The 17421-nt window shown below is 44.5% G+C and overlaps 1 protein-coding gene across 1 annotated transcript in view; it reads right to left on the reverse strand.

Moving 5' to 3' along the window:
- The window catches only part of ptprt (protein tyrosine phosphatase receptor type T), a 172498-nt gene extending 155950 nt beyond the window's left edge, over positions 1-16548 (reverse strand). The window contains exons 1-2 of the mRNA XM_076268651.1: positions 16494-16548; positions 13280-13405 (exon numbers count right to left, since the gene is read on the reverse strand). Coding sequence (XP_076124766.1) covers positions 13280-13405; positions 16494-16548 — 181 coding nt within the window. The remainder of the gene's footprint in view (positions 1-13279; positions 13406-16493) is intronic.
- Positions 16549-17421: the final 873 nt, after the last annotated feature.

The following is a 17421-nucleotide window of genomic DNA, read 5'->3' on the forward strand; positions in this document are numbered from 1 at the left end:
GTTGTAACTACTGGGTGAAAGCAGGCAATCCTTATCTTTCCATAATTAATCATTAACAATTTAGTAATTGTTAGATATCAAATGCTAGCCTACTTTTACAGAGAAAATGCGAATTACCTTAGGCTAATAGCGAACCTTCAACCAGCTGTATCAACCAGCGATACCAAAACCCAGTAACGGGCCCTAGGGCTACACTATTTAAGACCGTAGGCCTACTATTGATAAGCTCTGACAACGTTATCAATTCTGTTTTTGGTATCGGAGAAAATCTCTCCCTCAGAGGCTGCTTTCAGGGCAAAACAGCTCACACATTCACACACACACACTGCTGCAGCGTCTTGTTCAGACACGTAGAGCCTCTTGCTCTTAGCGGCGTCGGTGGAGGAAACTAAACATTCTCAAGTGTGATGACACTTGACTAGAGTCAATGCTGACAAAGCGCATCAGAAGTGCAACAAGTTGTTTGCGTGTGAGAGTGGAAACACAAGCAATTTGTCGAAAAAAGTCACTAAATCGTCCCCTTAGAATTATAAGGTTCTATCTGACATTTTTGTCAAAATTAAGTTATTTACATATTCTTATTCTGTGACACCTTAAGAAGATGAGGTGAAGTGTTTCTTGTAGTTGTATGCATTTTTGGACATTATATCTGAAGAGGTTTGTTCCACTTAGCAGTATAACTCTATGGAATTCTAAGACTTTAAAGCTCAATATCTTAGAACTTCTCAGAACCTAGATAGAACCCTATAATTCTAAGGGGATGAAATGTGTCGGTCTATCGGCCCCTCATAGCCTTTATGACGCCATCCCTTGTGGCCTGTGTAGTCCTCAGCATAGCAGATATGAGAGACAGATCTTTACACATGCTGTGTAATATGTGTAAACAGAGTTATTATTGTGTTTTTTTGCAATCACTTATCACTTGGCAATTTGGCCATTACATTGTTATTATGGCAATTTGGCTTGTAACAGTGTCTGTCGACAAACATGAACAAACAACAGAAAACATGCCTCAGGACAGTTTGGGCAATTTTGGCAGTTTTGCTCAAAAGGTTTTGAACCCTGTACGATTAACTATAACGCAGCCTACTATAATCATTTGTCCAAATTCCCTCAATCGCCTCTGTCTTTTCAAAAAGTATTATATTGTAATGTCTATGGAATAATATAATTATGGAATAAATGACTTCAGAATATAGGCCTATATTGGCCAACAGATCAGCATCAGCATCGGCCATAGAAAAACCGGTTTACTTGACAGTATCGACATAAGAGTGACATGACACTGTCATGAACACATGACACTGTCATAACACATAACCCTAACCCTAATCCTAACCCTAACCTCTTACCCTAATCCTAACCCTAACCCTAACCCTAACCCTAATCCTAACCCCAACTTGTTATGACAAAAACCGAATGTCACTTAATAACAGAAGTGTTATGTCATAAACATTTATGACTTGTTTATAACACGTTCATGACAGTGTGATGTCACTCTTTACTGTCAAGTAAAGTGTAACCAAAACCCATATGGATCGCAAATACATGTCAAATGGAGTCCTCCTCAGCTTTGTTTATCTCTTTATTTTCAAGAGGTATGGGAAGCATCACCACAGACTGTCAGGAGAAGACCATCAGTTTAGGTGTGTACAGACATTTGGACAAAAGTGTGCTCTGAAGTCTCTCTCTCTCTCTCTCTCTCTCTCTCTCTCTCACTACAAATCAAAATGGATCTGGTCTGTCAGTAATTTCTACCTGTAGGGTAGAATATGCTACAGTACACCACACCACAGTAATCTTACACAGGAAATGCACATGCACATGCAGTCATGCTTCACAACAAGATGATAATCATATTAACATTTTGTATTCAATTTATAAATCTTGCAGGCTTGTCAAATTTCAAAACCACGAATTCTGTGTTTATTAATGCACATAATATTCTTGTAAATAAGATAAGGGATGGGCCATATATACACATGAATATGGAAGAAATAATGAATAAAAAAGGCACAATAATCTGTTACTGGCACATTCAACCATTGTTTGGCAATCTGTTTGGTAGACAAACCTGCTTACGCTGCCATCATACAAATGGGACCTCAAGTCAGGAGAGAGTATGAGATGAGTGGAGTGAACACTAACTCCTACTGGTCATATATCATCTGTCTCCGTAAAGTGAATGTAATACTGTAATAAAGCTTAATATCATCCGTTCACTTCAAATTTATGTTGCTGTGAATTAAACATTAGACTCCAAACTGATATAATTCACGCGAGACAGATGCTATTTTGTTCCCATATTGACTGACTTTTTATGAAGGCGGTATTTTTTTTTCAACCCTCCGGGCAACACAATAAAATTAGAATAAAAAAAGAGAAGTGTGTAATTGGCTTTTTAATGGGTTTGCATATCCACGCGCTTCAAGGAAAGTCTCTGAGCAGCTCATTCATTCTTAAAGTCATGGAGCAGTGGCACTCAAGTGACAAATAAAGGCCAGGTATTAAGGACCGCGTTAGACCTGGAGATCATTCAGGAAGCAACGCATGAGCTCACATCGAAATAGTCTTGTCTGGGAAATTCACACGGAGCGGTGGTGATATGCCTCCACAGACTTGCAACTTTTAGCACTTCTCTGTGAGATTGGACAGTAATGGAGACAGGAAGGGGGCGTCCATATTTCCCCACCCCAGTCTCGCTTGTCAGATGGAGACGGGGTGGGGGGGTGGGAGTGGGGGTGAATCCACCAGTAGTAGCACTCATCCAGAAAACACGGGTCTCTGGATGGCGTCTTGGGAAATTCTGTTTCTTTTTCGATTTGTCTCAGGCCACTGTGATAAGCCAGACAATCTTTTTTGGTGCCAGTTGGGGGTGAAAACCGACCCCCATGCTGGACTTTAGTGGCTCAGAGGAGTGCTGAGGAGTTTTTTATGCTTTTGACAGAGCACTAACAAGCTGACAGCGGCCACCAGTGCAATGCAACTTATATCAAAACTCTCTGCCACAGATCACAACTGAAACAAACTCTCGCCACTCTGTCTGTGCTCACTAAACCATGACTAATACAGAGCAATTGATTTGCAATTTTGTTTTGGAATGTTGTGGCTGTGTTCTGCATTTTGTAAGTGTGTATGTTTTTTTAAACTGAAAGCACTTAGCTTAGAGACTCTACATATCCTAGATTTTCTGTATTGATGTCCTTTCAAAAGAGGAACAGAACTAGAAGCGATGGACTTGGAAAATCAATTCACGACTACGCTCTCTTCTTTTCAAACAGAACCACTACTTATAGAGGGTATGAAGAGAATGACCACATACTGTATGGTTATGAGGGATCGGCTTAATTGTTTTTACGTCACTAATTGAGCAGTTTGAGCAGAGCACGGTTTTCCCTTGAGATCAAGGCTGTCTGATTCTTTGAATAGAAAAGCAACATACCACTGAAATTTCGTTTATTCATCTGAGACAACCTAGACTAAAAAATATGCTGTTGACCTTCTCTGGATACAATTGAAGAAGCCCTACGAGGGCCAGCTGGATGGATAATTGTTCCCAAAGGTACAGTAGCCGTGAAGACAAATTCTCAGAATTTCCGCTGTAAGTTAGGAGAAGAAAGGTCACTGCCTGCGCTTCAGACGGATTGTTGAGCGAGTGCAAGGTCCAGAGCAGAATCCAGTCACTGAGTGGTTGTGTGTGTGTGTGTGTGTGTGTGTGGGGGGGGGGGGGGGGGGGACTCAGCGTTGGGGACCACTCACTGTTCCCCCAGGCTTATGAGGTAAAAAAGCATGCGGTGGAGCTCAAGTAACAAAGGCCGTGGATGGTTGAAATTACGAGCCAGACAAAAGGAGCATTCAGGCGGAATGGCGACGTTATTTCTGCCGATAAGCAGCATTTTCATGCTGCCTCAATGCGAGGAAGACAATCAGACAAAAGTGAAAGGGGTCCCATTTAGACGCAGGCAATACATGAAATGGGAACCGAACGGGTGTGGGTTTGTATGCTTTCTAAGATGTCTCCTTGACATCTTCGAGTGCCTCTGTTGTGCCTCGTCAGCTGGGGCAACAAGAGAAGAGGTACCAGTGCCAAAATAACAATAAAAGAAAAACTCTTGAGATGCTTTCACTTTTGAAACTAGCCACTTTCATCTTGAATCATAATAGAAACCAACACACACACACATACACACACTCACAAACACACACACACACACACACACACACACACACACACACACACACACACACACACACACACAGTTCATCAGAACCCCTAAGGCACAAGGCACTTTTAATGGCCTTTCTCACAAAACTCCACTTCTCTTAATGGCAAATAATTAAAGTAGGAGGGAACCGGCCACACAATGGTCTCTGAATCGTCGCAGGCAGAGTACTCCGGGTAGGAACCTTGAACCTACAACCAGCTCAATTCCACTCATATCTGTGCTTTCAGAGATTCCTTTGGCTGAACCCTGTGGCTTCAAGCCATGGATACAGTGCATGTGATGTTATACAGTATCATCAAACTGAAAAAGAGAGCATTTGAACAAAATATAGCAGTTTTCATCTAAAACACAGCAGTGGAAATTCTCAGAATATTTGGCTGAAAATAGGATGAGCATATGTCAATATGAGACAGGGACATGGCCTTCTACATTGTGTGTGCAAACCTCCAATGTTGAAGAAAGTATTTCACAATCACCATCCTATAATGTGCTTTCTTTCCCGTATCCGAGTCTCTCCCTGGAGATGACCTGTTCATAATTACATGGGCATCCATCATTTTATGAATATGCCGAGAGCAGTATTACAAACACTGCCTTTGTCTGGCAGGTTTTAAAGAGAGCTTTAAACCCCCCTGCAACATAAGCCAGAATTTATTTCATCACAAAAATTAATTTAGCACTGGTACACTCTAATGGGTATTGAATACTCTCCTCCACCTTTCACAAACAGGCTGTAGAAAATGAGATTCATAAACAAAGTCGGTGCCTTTGTTTTATTTGTGCGCTGTTTTATAAAATAACGCTGCCTTCTGCCCCTCCAGAGGTACAGCCCATGAGTCAGTGTGAAAACAAAATGTATTCCTTTTTTTCTTCACCACCCACCAATACTGTCTAACAAATAATATTTTGTCGGTAAATCTTAAATGAATGTGGCCACTGGCTTGCGGTGAGGAATAGGTGGTGGTTCTAAAGTGAGCGGTGAAGATAGGCTGAGCTTGTTCACCAGGGAGACAGGGAGAATAGGTTGGAGAGGGAGTGGTAGAGGCATGGCTTTAATGGAAGCGTCTTTGTCTACCTTATCTTCACAAGGACAACGTGTTGAATGTGATTTAGATGGAGTGGTCAAATAATTTTGTTACCCTTTTGTGAGACTTTATTAAGGAATTATGTATCTGATTGTGATTAGATAAATGTGAAATCATGTCATGTCACCCCATTATAAAATAACATTGTATGACACAATTGACGTTTGTCAATTGTCCTCAACAAAGCACATACAGGCCAATAGTCATCTGCAGCAAAACCACAGAACCAATTTACACATTACACAAGTGTAATGGTGGAACGTGGTGAATATATTTCATAATCCTGGTAGTTTGAGATAAACCAGATAATACTACTAATAGTGTATATAAAAGTAAATATCCAAGATGTCTAAATCTTTTTAAGAAAAAAGTTAAAAAGCAATTTCTGTCTAATTATGTCTAATGTCCAATGTCCACTGTACAATCATGCTATACTAACTTAAGGCCACCGGGTCTGATTTCTGACAATCTTAATTTCTAGTGCTTCCCTACTGGTGTGGGGGGGTGGGAGGTGGCGCTGCAGTATCCTTTTGGATACTGCGGTGATACCTGGGGTTTGTGTACTGTATTTTTTGTTTATGTTTTTGTTATGTTTTCCCGTGTACACTGTGTATTATTCTTCTGTCTCAGGTTTCCCCGCTGACAAGCAGCTCCTTGCAGCTTTTTTGGGGCCTTTTCCTAATTCATATCCTGATCACATATGAGATGTATATTTATATAAGTATGATTGCAAGATATAAATAAAAACACATCGTATCGTATCGTACTATAGTTTGAGTATTGTACAATCATACTGAATGACGTCACCTCACATCTCAGTCCTTCCCTTCAGCGCACAACTGCAAAATGACATTTGTCTGAGTGTTCTTGACCATACTATACAAACGCCATTTCTAACAAAGCCTCTACCACATCTACATGGGATTTATGGCATCATTACATGTGTGCTCCTGGGGTAGTCTAGCAATTCGACTGTGTGGAACAGCATAGATAAGACCCCATAGGGCATGAATCTGCCCTCTCTATTCACAAGGATTCCCATAAAGGGGCAGTCGCTCCAGATCTATGGCCTATTCGCATGCTTATAGGCCTGTATACTAGAATGAAAGCCCATCTTTGAGAACCGTATAGTGAACGACCTGCCTCCATAAATGAACGGGAGCCCAAAAGCAAACCCCGCTGTTGCTGATAAGCATCGCCAGTACCCGCACCCCCCCCACCCCCCACCCACCCCCCCAGACACACACACCGCCCAACCCTAGCACGTCCCCTGCTTGGTACTCTGTTCTTATCAAGGAATCGCCTCATAAATGACATCCTTTTTCACAATGAAAGTTATTACATTCTCCCCGGGGGGCTGTTACTTCAAAGAGCAATGGGTTTTAAATGTTTTCTTAGTCTAACAATGACACTGACTTATGAGCCCCTTCACACCACCCACACCCCCTCAGCCGCTCTCACCTCACCCCTTTGGAAGCCACGGGATGCATTTGTTGTGTGACAGAGTGAGAGAGATCACGCAGGGGGGAGAGCAGAAAGGAAAGGAACACGTGGAAATGGGCCCCGACTGGGAGGAATGCTAATGGCCCCCCAACCGCCGGCCTGCATGATCGCTCGCTCACAGAAAAGCACCAAGGTCACCCGTGTGCAACTGACAGAACACACATACACACAAACACACACACCCACACACACACACACACACACACACACACACACACCCACGGTCAGTCGCCTCTGAGTTACAGCCCACTCCGACCTCCCTGTTATGAGAGCGCTGCTCCATGCGCTGAGGATCTATCAGCCACAGCGGCGGTGGCGGCGGCGACGACAGAGTCAGCTCTGGACGGGGAGCCGATAAGCTGGACGAAGCGGTGACACAGAGCTACAAAAGGGCTGGTCAGAATAGGGGAGCTTGGCAGCGAGGCCCTCTAGGTGTGATAATGAGGGTCTTATTATCCCGGGAGCCATGTGGCAGGCTGTAGTGGACGACAACGGAGGCTTTCAGCCGGTCGCCAGGGTTGGTGAAAGGGTGAGGGGAAAATGTTGTATGGCACAGCGGTCTTAATTCTTTCACCATCTTTTCTTGCTCAATTTACTCTTGCTTTCACACGTCTTTATTCATTTATTTATAAGTTCATTTTATTCTTATATAATTTATCATATTATTCTTTAGAGAATGGCTTGACTTTGCAAGCATTACTGGACACCTTAGTCAGTCTGTTGAGGACCGTTTTTTACAAATGAACTAATCCTACATGATTTCTTTTGTGGTAGCATGGGATAGCCATGAAAAAATAATACTAAACAGTCCATGTTAGCCTCTCACCAGCATACTACAGAGCATTAGCCCTACACTGGTGCCACCAATTCATCTGTTTAGGAGAGCTTCTTCACTGAATCTAATCAGTGCTACTCACCAAGCAGCATGACACGAAACTTCATCACAAGGGCATTACCCAACTCAAAACTAATACACTCGGCTTCCTTGGCACATAATCCCTGCCCAGGGGAAAGGATGAAGTCGGCTGGAGCCACATATTGGCTGCCAGACTTTTGTGTTTAATTGAAGATCATTTCCGCGCGTTGGAGACCGTAGAGACATTTGAAGCCCGGCTACTCACAGTGTGGGGATAGAAGGTAGTCACACCACACCTACTGTACATCACAAGCTGCAGACTCAACACTCACAATTAAAAATGATCTTAGTTAAAAGTATAAAAGTAAGTTTTTAGAGTCAAGCATTAGACAAGAACCGTATTCCCTTAGTGTCAAACTGTGTCACCACCATACATCTGAAGATCCATTGGGATGAAAATTCTAGGTCATACCCTAACCTCAGGATGGTAAAGTATAGAAAACCGCTGATAAAATACTGAACGCCTCCATAACTTGATCACTTCCTCTCTTCGTTTATTTCTCTCTTCCTTCCTTCATTATTTTTCTTCAGTCTCTGTGCAAAGGCATCCCAAACATATTGCGTTTTTTGCGCTGGTTAAAGCAACATGAAGCTTGAGGTGAGTAGATCCCAGCATCCCAAGACTTTTCAGGCTACTGTATGCTAGCCCAGTTCCTTATGCCCATTTCACACCGGGTGCGTGGCGTGAGCGTGTCATGTTAGCAGGTTAGAGCGTGCACACCGCCTGCGTGACACGCGCGTCTCAGGCGCGGCTCGAGCCGCGGCGAAAACGTGTGCCTTCTAGGAATAGGACTCTTTTTTTCACGCCACACGCAAGCGTGTTGGAAGCGTTTCCATTCAAAGCAGTGAAGAAAAAAAATGACGTGAGAAAAAGAGACGTTTGAATTGGCAGAGAGTATAAGTATAAGTATATATACTTTTTTGATCCCGTGAGGGAAATTTGGTCTCTGCATTTTACCCAATCGGTGAATTAGTGAAACACTCAGCACACAGTGAACACACAGTGAGGTGAAGCACACACTAATCCCGGCGCAGTGAGCTGCCTGCTTCAACGGCGGCGCTCGGGGAGCAGTGAGGGGTTAGGTGCCTTGCTCAAGGGCACTTCAGCCGCGGCCCACTGGTCGGGGCTCGAACCGGCAACCCTCCGGTTACAAGTCCAGAGTGCTAACCAGTGGGCCAACGGCTGCCTGAGAGGCTGCCGCAGTGCCGCATCAGACACACTTCTGGTAAACGAAGACATAGAAAACGCAACGTAGCCACCACGCAACTGACACGCAACAGACACGCAACGTTCACGCCACGCACCCGGTGTGAAACGGGCCTTAGCCATGCTACCACCGCGCATGCAGCCCAGTGGGTCATTGTTGTGTTTTCGTTTTCTTATGGTTGTGAATTCCCCTGTGGGCTGGAGATGGTAGCTGAAAAGCAGGGCTCTGCTGGGGAGGTAAATGGTTCTGCTTCAGTAATGTCTGAGACTCAACACAACTGAAATACTGTATTCTCACAGTCAGGAGCTAAATACAAAACTAGTGTCTGTCTGAAATGCCAGACTATTCCCCAAATAACTGGGCCTCCATTTTATTTTCAGTCTACTCTATCTTTTCCAAGCTCACCAATGCCTGCAATCACCTGTCCTCCAGGCCTCTCTCTCTTTCTCTCTCTCTCTCTCTCCATCTTCATCCCTCTCTCTCTCTCCATCCCTCTCTGTCTCTCTCTCTCTCTCTCTCTTGGAAGATCTAGAGGCCTCATTCTCTCCTTGACTGCTGCTGGTCACCTGCTGAGCACCTCTCCATCTGCTCTGCGCACTGCCGCCATCGTGACTTTCCCTCAAACTTGAACTCGCTGTTCGTTCCCCTCGCAATGGCACCGGGGGCGCCACGGGAGGCTCTTTAATACCTTAGGCGTCTAAATTTAGCTGAAAACGATATTATGATAATGTCTAGTGGTAATGTTTTAATTATATCAATCAGATTACTCAGAGGGGTCCTCGTGCCTCATTTCATTCCAGGCAGCCCGGGGTCTGCAGAGTAATAAAAAGAGCCGTTATATTAAAGTCTTCTGATGAACCGTCTGCCCTGTAAGTGATCTAAGACTAATCTATGGAGTTAGAGACTGAGAGCAAAGACTCACAGTCTGCTGGAAATGACAAGGCAGCAAAGTCTTATCATTTCACTAATGGCAGTCTCAGTTTTTTTTTTGTGTGTGTCTTTCTCCCATGTCTCGTCTCCCATATTCTGGATTAACTTACTGTAAGCTCACTTCAATATCAGGCCCAGGAGCAGGGAGCTAAAGCATAATACAGCACGTGGAGGTCCAATATTAGAAAAGGGGCTCATGGATGACAGAAATACAATGGCATCCCTTTTGAACTTTGGTCTTTGCCAAAGGGTTAAATGGTATGTGCAGGCAAAGACACACTGGGACACAACTGGCCACACTGGGGGAATAAAGAGCCTCAGTGTCAGTTAATGGGATCCATTCACCTTCATCAGCTGCACTTTCAGAAGACATACTTCTCTCATACAATGTCAGTGTTGTACTGTAGGTAAGTAAATCAATTCTTAATTTCCACGGCGTTACAGGAGCTGGTCTCTGAGGACCTTGAGAGTATTGAGACACAGAGAGAGAGAGAGAGAGAGAGAGAGAGGGAGAGAGAGAGGAGGTGGGGAGCGTGAGCGTCTTTGTATTGCAGTTTGAAGGTTTTCTTGAGAGATAGGGAGAGTAAGAGAGATGGAGATAGAGAAAGAAAGAATGAATGAATGAATGAATGAATGAATGCATGAATTAATTAATGAATGAATGCATGAATGCATGAATAAATGAACAAATGAATGAATGAATGAATGAAAGACAGAAAGAAAGAGCGAAAGAAAGAAAAAAAGAAAGAAAAGGAGATGGCTGCATTTGTGCCTAAGGCCTCCCTCCCTGTCAGTATTTTATCAATGCCGCCCTCTCCGCCCCACTTCCTACAGACACACACAAATCAGAAACGCAATCAAGCCTGCAACCCACAAGAGCACTCAAGTCATCACCAAGAAGAAAAAACACAGACAAGCGATTTAACCCTTTTACCCTGATCAAGCACTCCAAACCATGCAAAAGGCGAGCATAAACGGAATTCCGCCATGACAACCTATAATTCAAAAGTCCATTACTGCCCTGTTGAGTTGGTCCAGGGCGAGAAAAAACACCCTGTTGGGGACTTGCTGAGGAGTAAACATGTGTCACATGAAAATGATAGACTCGGACCATATTTTTGATTGCTCATGATTTGTTTTCAGGCACCAGCAAAGTCTGGGGCCAATAATGAGGTGAGGCTCTTGAACGAACTCTCAAGAAAATGTCCACAAGGGGAAAGGAGGGAATAACAGAACATGATGTTTTTGATGAGACAAACAAGCACAAAAAAATGTATTGTCTATTCCGAGTTCACTTTATTGTGTCTGCGTGCGACTTATGTCTTTTACCTGGGATGTCGCTTTCTTGTAAGATAGTAACTATGCTAGGATGTTCTTTTGTTTTCTATCTTTGTTTTCAAATGCCTCGTCCCTGACCCCTTGGATCTGACAAGCAAAGTCTAAAAATAGCACCATGAGGTGTCTTCAAGGAGAGGAATCAAAGTTGTGACACATCAAGCTTAAAAACGTTAAGAAAATCAAAGTGTTTAACCTGATAAAGGTATTTAGGTAGTGCGCACCATTCCTAGATTTTCTCTTTTTAATCTTTGGACAGGTATGATGGGTTTCTTGGTAGCCTGACTGATTAACCATGTACGCAGTGAGGAAATGCTGCACACTGCACAGCACATCCACAACTGTATTATTTCCCTCTAACATTTACTCTATTTTCGGCCGGCCACTGAGACAGTGGACAGAGCAGGACGGGACAGTGACGTGACGGCATCAGGAAGAATGAGCTTCACTGACGGCCCTGACCTATGAGTCGCCGCGGACCGAGAGAGAGAGCGAAGGCCGTCCAGGGTTCATTATCGGCCTTGTAAGAACGCATTAGTGTCTCCTGGTCTCCACCTGAGGCCCCCACACTCTAGCCGCCCGCCCTGACGTCTTCCTCCTCCTCCTCTTTCTCTTCCTCCTCCTCGTCTTGTCTCTCTCTTCATCACGGCCAGCAGACAGCGGCGATAGTCGGACGTGAGCATGTGTATTAAATGCCACACACAATCAGGGCAGACTCGCATCTCGGAGGGCCTGACGGAGGAGACAGAGATGGAGACGGAGACGGTGGCGTGCGCCCCAATTTCCCCCTGATTAGACAATCAGATCATGATGACACACATGAAGGAGGCAGATGGTGCCGCTTTCCTGTTGTTTATTTATTAATGCGCTTAGTTTCTCTCTCTCTCTCTCTCTCTCTATCTTCACGCACATTTTTATCTGGAGTGGCCTGTTTGCCATGCTGAGAATTAGACTTTGATGTTGTGATTTTCTGCAGTGGATTAGATTATATTTATATCTAGTGTTTGCGTGTATGTGTGTGTGTGTGTGTGTGTGTGTGTCTGTGTGTGTGTGTGTGTGTGTGTGTGTGTGTGTGTGTGTGTGTGTGTGTGTGTGAGTGAGAGAGAGAGAGAGAGTGTGTGTGTGTGTATGCACACAAATGCATTTGTATGTGTGTGAGTGTGTCATGTGAGAATGTGTCATTGTGTGGTGATGGCACTGATATTTTCCCTGATTTCAAATTGTCAGATAGCTCACAGCTCTTACTCTGCCTCTGAAATGGTTGTTAGCATCCCTACATATTTGCAGGCTACATATTTTACTATTATTATACACTGGTATACATAAATCATTACCTCTCGAAGCAATTCAAAAGCTCTGTGTATTTTTTTATAAGTATGTATGTGTGTGTATGTGTGTGTGTGTGTGTGTGTGTGTGTGTGTGTGTGTGTGTGTGTGTGTGTGTGTGTGTGTGTGTGTGTGTGTGTGTGTGTCTGTGTGTGTGTGTCTGTGTGTGTGTGTCTGTGTGTGTCTGTGTGTGTGTGTCTGTGTCTAATGAAGTTAATACTCTACAGCAGAGCTGGCTGTGGATGGCTACGCCACCTTTAAGGCAGCGTCTGAAGCAAGTCAGCTTAAGGACGAGGCAGAGTGAGTGTGACAGCGGGCGTGATTGCCATTTGTCTCTGACAGGTTCACTGCTGAGTGACTGCGGACAGATGCGATGTGCTCCACAGCAGAACGGGCAGCACAAGAGATACAGGACAAACACAGACAGCCAGAGAGCTGGAGAGAGAGAGAGAGAGAGATGGAGAGAGAGAGGGAGATGGAGAGAGAGAGAGACGAGAGGTGAATTGACGGATACACAGGCTGAAGGAAAAAGAAAGTACAAGAGAAAGTCAAGAAGTGAAAGAGAAAGAGAGATGGATGATGAGGTAAGGAGAGAGAGAAAGAGAGAGAGAGAGAGAAAGAGAGATGGATGATGAGGTACGGAGAGGCATGGATGTAGAGAAGAGAGAGAGACACACACACACACACACACACAGACAAACAGAAAGAGTGGTAAGGTAAGAAAGGGGTTGAGGGAGAAGACTTTCTTACCCGTGGGAATGGCGGCGTCCATGGTGGGCTTCTCCCATGTGTTGACTTGCTCCCAGGCGAAGCCTGTGGTCCCCAGAGCCACACTGTAGCCACAGCTGCTGTAGTGCTCTTCAAACGTACAGCTGCCTGCAGGACACGGGAGAAGGGGGCATATGTCAACATGATTAAGCCACACACTCACATCGTTATTTTATCTCTGCTAAATAATGATTTTCCACTACATTAGGCTTCGTGTTTAGCCAGGAGCCATGGATTCAAAAGAAAGAGGAGGAGGAGGAGAAGGAGAAGAAGAAGAAATATCTCTAATTAAATGAACTCTTTGTGATGCATGTTTTAATTGCGGTGAACAATTTAGAGGAATGCGGTTTTCAAGCAATCATTCGGCTTCTCCTATTTTGTTTTTTGTTGTTGTAGTTTCTTGGTAATTCTACAATGTTTACTGTGTAACTGTGGTATGTGTCTTCACATTACGAAATCGTGAGATTGCCTTCAGGTTCATTAAAATTCATCATCTGTGCATTAAGTACATGTCGTCAGATAATCATGTGCCGCTACATATCGGATGAAGAAATGTAGGCCCAGCAAATCAATCTTTTGTCTTTGAGCTAAGGACCAAACCCCACTAAACAACAACAAGATTGTAGGCTTCCAGTTTTGAGCAGCAGGATCATTAGATTCCAACAACGTCATTCTTTAATTTCATTAATAACATGGATGCGCTGCCTTACACGCCAATGTATCAGGCATCCAGCTTAATTAAACCATCCCTCTAACAATGACACAGGTTTGCACAGCACATCCACACATGTGGGGAGACAAGCCAGACAAAAGGCAAGAGGATGATTAAGTTATCCCTAATGTGTGTAATCCTTGGCTTATAATTGACTTTGAAACAGAAAAGCCAGTCTTGCTCATAGAGGATCCTCAGCTGCCCCAGAATGTCATTTTCACATTCGATATCAAACGTGTCAAACAATTAGTGCAGGCAGCACATGCTGTTGCTCTGATACTCTGGTGTGTGTGTGTCTGTGTGTGTGTGTGTGTGTGTGTGTGTGTGTGTGTGTGTGTGTGCAAGCGCATGAGCAGTGGGGAGAAATTAAACACGAGACAAACACAAGCAGAAGCCCTTCATCTCGCCTAATTAATGTTCCCTTCCAATTTGATCCATTATTGATAAGTTGCCCAAAGGAGAGAAGCAAGTTTTGTTTTTTTCCTTCATTGGCGGTGGTTGACTAAGACGAGCTTTTGCCCGCGAGGCAGCAAGACTGCGTTTATAGCCCCTGATGTTACATGACATGCTTTATATACATAGATGATGCCTACTACTAGCAGAGCAGAGCTCTTCCTGTGAGAAACAAAGTCAACAGCCTCTTTAGGATTCACTGCTCCATGTTGTTGTTTTTCCCTCCAGAGCACCGCCTGAACAGCCAGGCAGATCTGGAGGAAAGAGGAGGAGAGGAGGCCTCACATTACGCACATCTGTTCTACTCTCGGAAGACTTCTGGGGAGATTCAAATGAGCCAGCATCCAAGAACTACATGCCAGTGGTACTTTCTGTCTGTCTGAAGATTTCTTTTTTTTTTTTTTTTTAAACGTTAATTACAATATCGACTTTTGAGTCTTGCACTCGCACTTGAAAGCCGAATGCTGCACTTTGGCACTCATTAGCAACTCATGAGGAAAAATAAACCACTAAGAAAATTCCGAAGCAAGTGCCTGGAGAACAATGCACCGGGAAGCAAACAATACCAAGTCAGAGGCCTGGGCGGTGAGATAGAAACCTCTGTTATCTGTTCCGACCTCTCCTAACCTTACACAGGCTCGCTCTGATTCAGTGGTTACATCTGGAGGCCGTCAATCCAACCGTTGCAGAAAAAGATGAAGGGCACTGATTCAGAAAGCCCCGTGTTTAAAACTGCGCTAATGAATATTCAAGAGGCGCGGGGCTGGAGGCCACCACAGAATTGAGCCCTGGACTCTCTCGACGCCCTCACCACTTCCGCTCAGCAGTCTCCTTCGACGCACTGACCTTCTACCTCTCTCCCCCTCTCTTTCTTTCTCTCTCTCTCTCTCTCAACCCCCCCCTCTCTCTCCCTCTCGCCCCAGCAGAGACAGTAATGGCTGATCTGTGGTGATGCGACACAGTTAAGAATCCCACACACGGAACCCACAGCCGCCAAGTGGCTCAAGCCCGCAACCACCCCCCCCTCCCCCCACACACACACACACACACACACACTGACACACATAGTCACACACACACACCCACACACCAACCTCCCCCCACCGTCTCCTTCTCCCCCTCCGGCCTCAGATCATAGTTAAATGACATTAAATTTACTGTCATCTCTTAGGATTTAATTACATCAGTTAGTGAAACATATGTCTTCATGTTCTTTTTCCTCTCGTTTTCTCCCCTGACCCCCAACTCCTTCCTTCCAGCATTTTTCATCAAGCTAGCTGACAAATATATGCTCAGAACTAAACCTATTATACCCAGGCCAGTAAACAGGCATAATGGCAGAAACTGTTCATTATTAGACCAATCGATGAAGACAAACAGGGGGCGGGAGATCTGAATGGATGCCCTTTATATCTGTCCTGCACCATCATTTCTCAAATTAAACACAGCTTATAGGCAAGGATGCCATTCGACCGCCACGCGTGGAAGCAAACAAGCCGTGTCAGGTCTATAAAAGCCGTGTTTGTAACGTTGCTTTTTTCTGCCTGATTGAAACGAGCATAACAACAAGCTGGACTAGCTGTTGCTGTTGGACATGGGCTGTAGTGGGAGAGGAGGACAGGAGGCTGACGGCCATGCAGCCTATCGCTTTGGACAGGAGTGAGGACACTGAGTGAGCAGGCTGATTTAATACCACACACACACACACACAAACACAAACACACAAGTCTTGAGTGTTGCACAGCTATGCCAGTCAGATTGAATTAACCAAGAGTCATTTGACAAGGCAGACAACAGCATCGACACAAGAACTCCAGACAACACACACATGTAGCCTTCACATACACACTCACACTCCTATACAGAGAGAGAGGGGTGGGGGATGAAAACACCAGACTTGTAGCTCATTCGATTTAGCAGCTCCTTCAGCCTCGGCTAATTCTGCCTTTTCCGCTTGGCCTGCACCCTTTAACCTTGTCAGCCCAGGCCACCGAGCCCATCTCCTCCTGACACTCCATCTCCATCTCTCACCTCTGCGCCAGGCGCAATTCCCTCGGACCCTCACCATCGGACGGAGACGTGTCATGTCCACGCTACCAGGAAGAGCTCTCGTCTCCCGAGACCTCACAGATTGCAGCGAGAAAGACAGGATGCTCTCTCAAAATGAACAACCGTGAACTCTCAATGACTTTTCTTTGTTAAAAAAAAACATTTAACAGCCAAATACTGTTTGTGAGTATGCTGTGCTGTCCAGTGACAGAGAGCATCAAAGAAAAGGCTGTGCTATAGATGTGATGTGTGAAATGCATGCTGATTATATACACTGACCTTATCTTATGCCTTGTTTATGTTACATAAACAAGGCCCAGATTTGGTGTGATCAGATCAGATCAGAGACTTTTCTACTCCACAGTAAACCTATCTGACGTGTATTTTACACAATCACTGGTGTCCAGTGAATAAAATAAATGGCTAATTTTTTAGGAGTTCATTTTATTTGGCGGCTCGCCAGCAGCTCTTCCCTTTCTCTCATCTTCTCTCCTTCTCTACCTCCTCTCTTCCCTCCCTCTCGTCTTCCCTCCCTCTCTACCTCCTCTCTGAGCTGGGGACAGATAGACTGATAGTGAGTGAGGAACACCGCATTCCTCCTTTTTTTTCTTTTTCTCCAAAGAATCATTTCCCCGATAATGTGCGGCAGCAGGAAATGTATGGAGCCATATGTCTGCTTTGAACAAAAACAAAAAGGGAAGAATGGAAATGAACATTCAGCATGGTAAGGAACTTCTGTTGAGAGAAAACTTTCCTGGCAGCCAGGTAGAGGGGAAAGCATGCCTGATGTCTGTTCCTTTTTTTAAAAAAAAACCTCTCTTCCTTTGACTGTATAACGCTATTTCCATACAAATCCTGATTTCGAATAGCTAGGATGAACTGCGAGCTTGGATTTAATGACTGCACAGTC

The sequence above is a fragment of the Alosa pseudoharengus genome, unplaced genomic scaffold (assembly GCF_046254945.1).
Source record: "Alosa pseudoharengus isolate Yale_2024_CS ecotype anadromous, Long Island Sound unplaced genomic scaffold, YU_APseudo_1.1 YU_APseudo_1.1_scf_5, whole genome shotgun sequence".
Lineage (NCBI taxonomy): Eukaryota > Metazoa > Chordata > Actinopteri > Clupeiformes > Clupeidae > Alosa > Alosa pseudoharengus.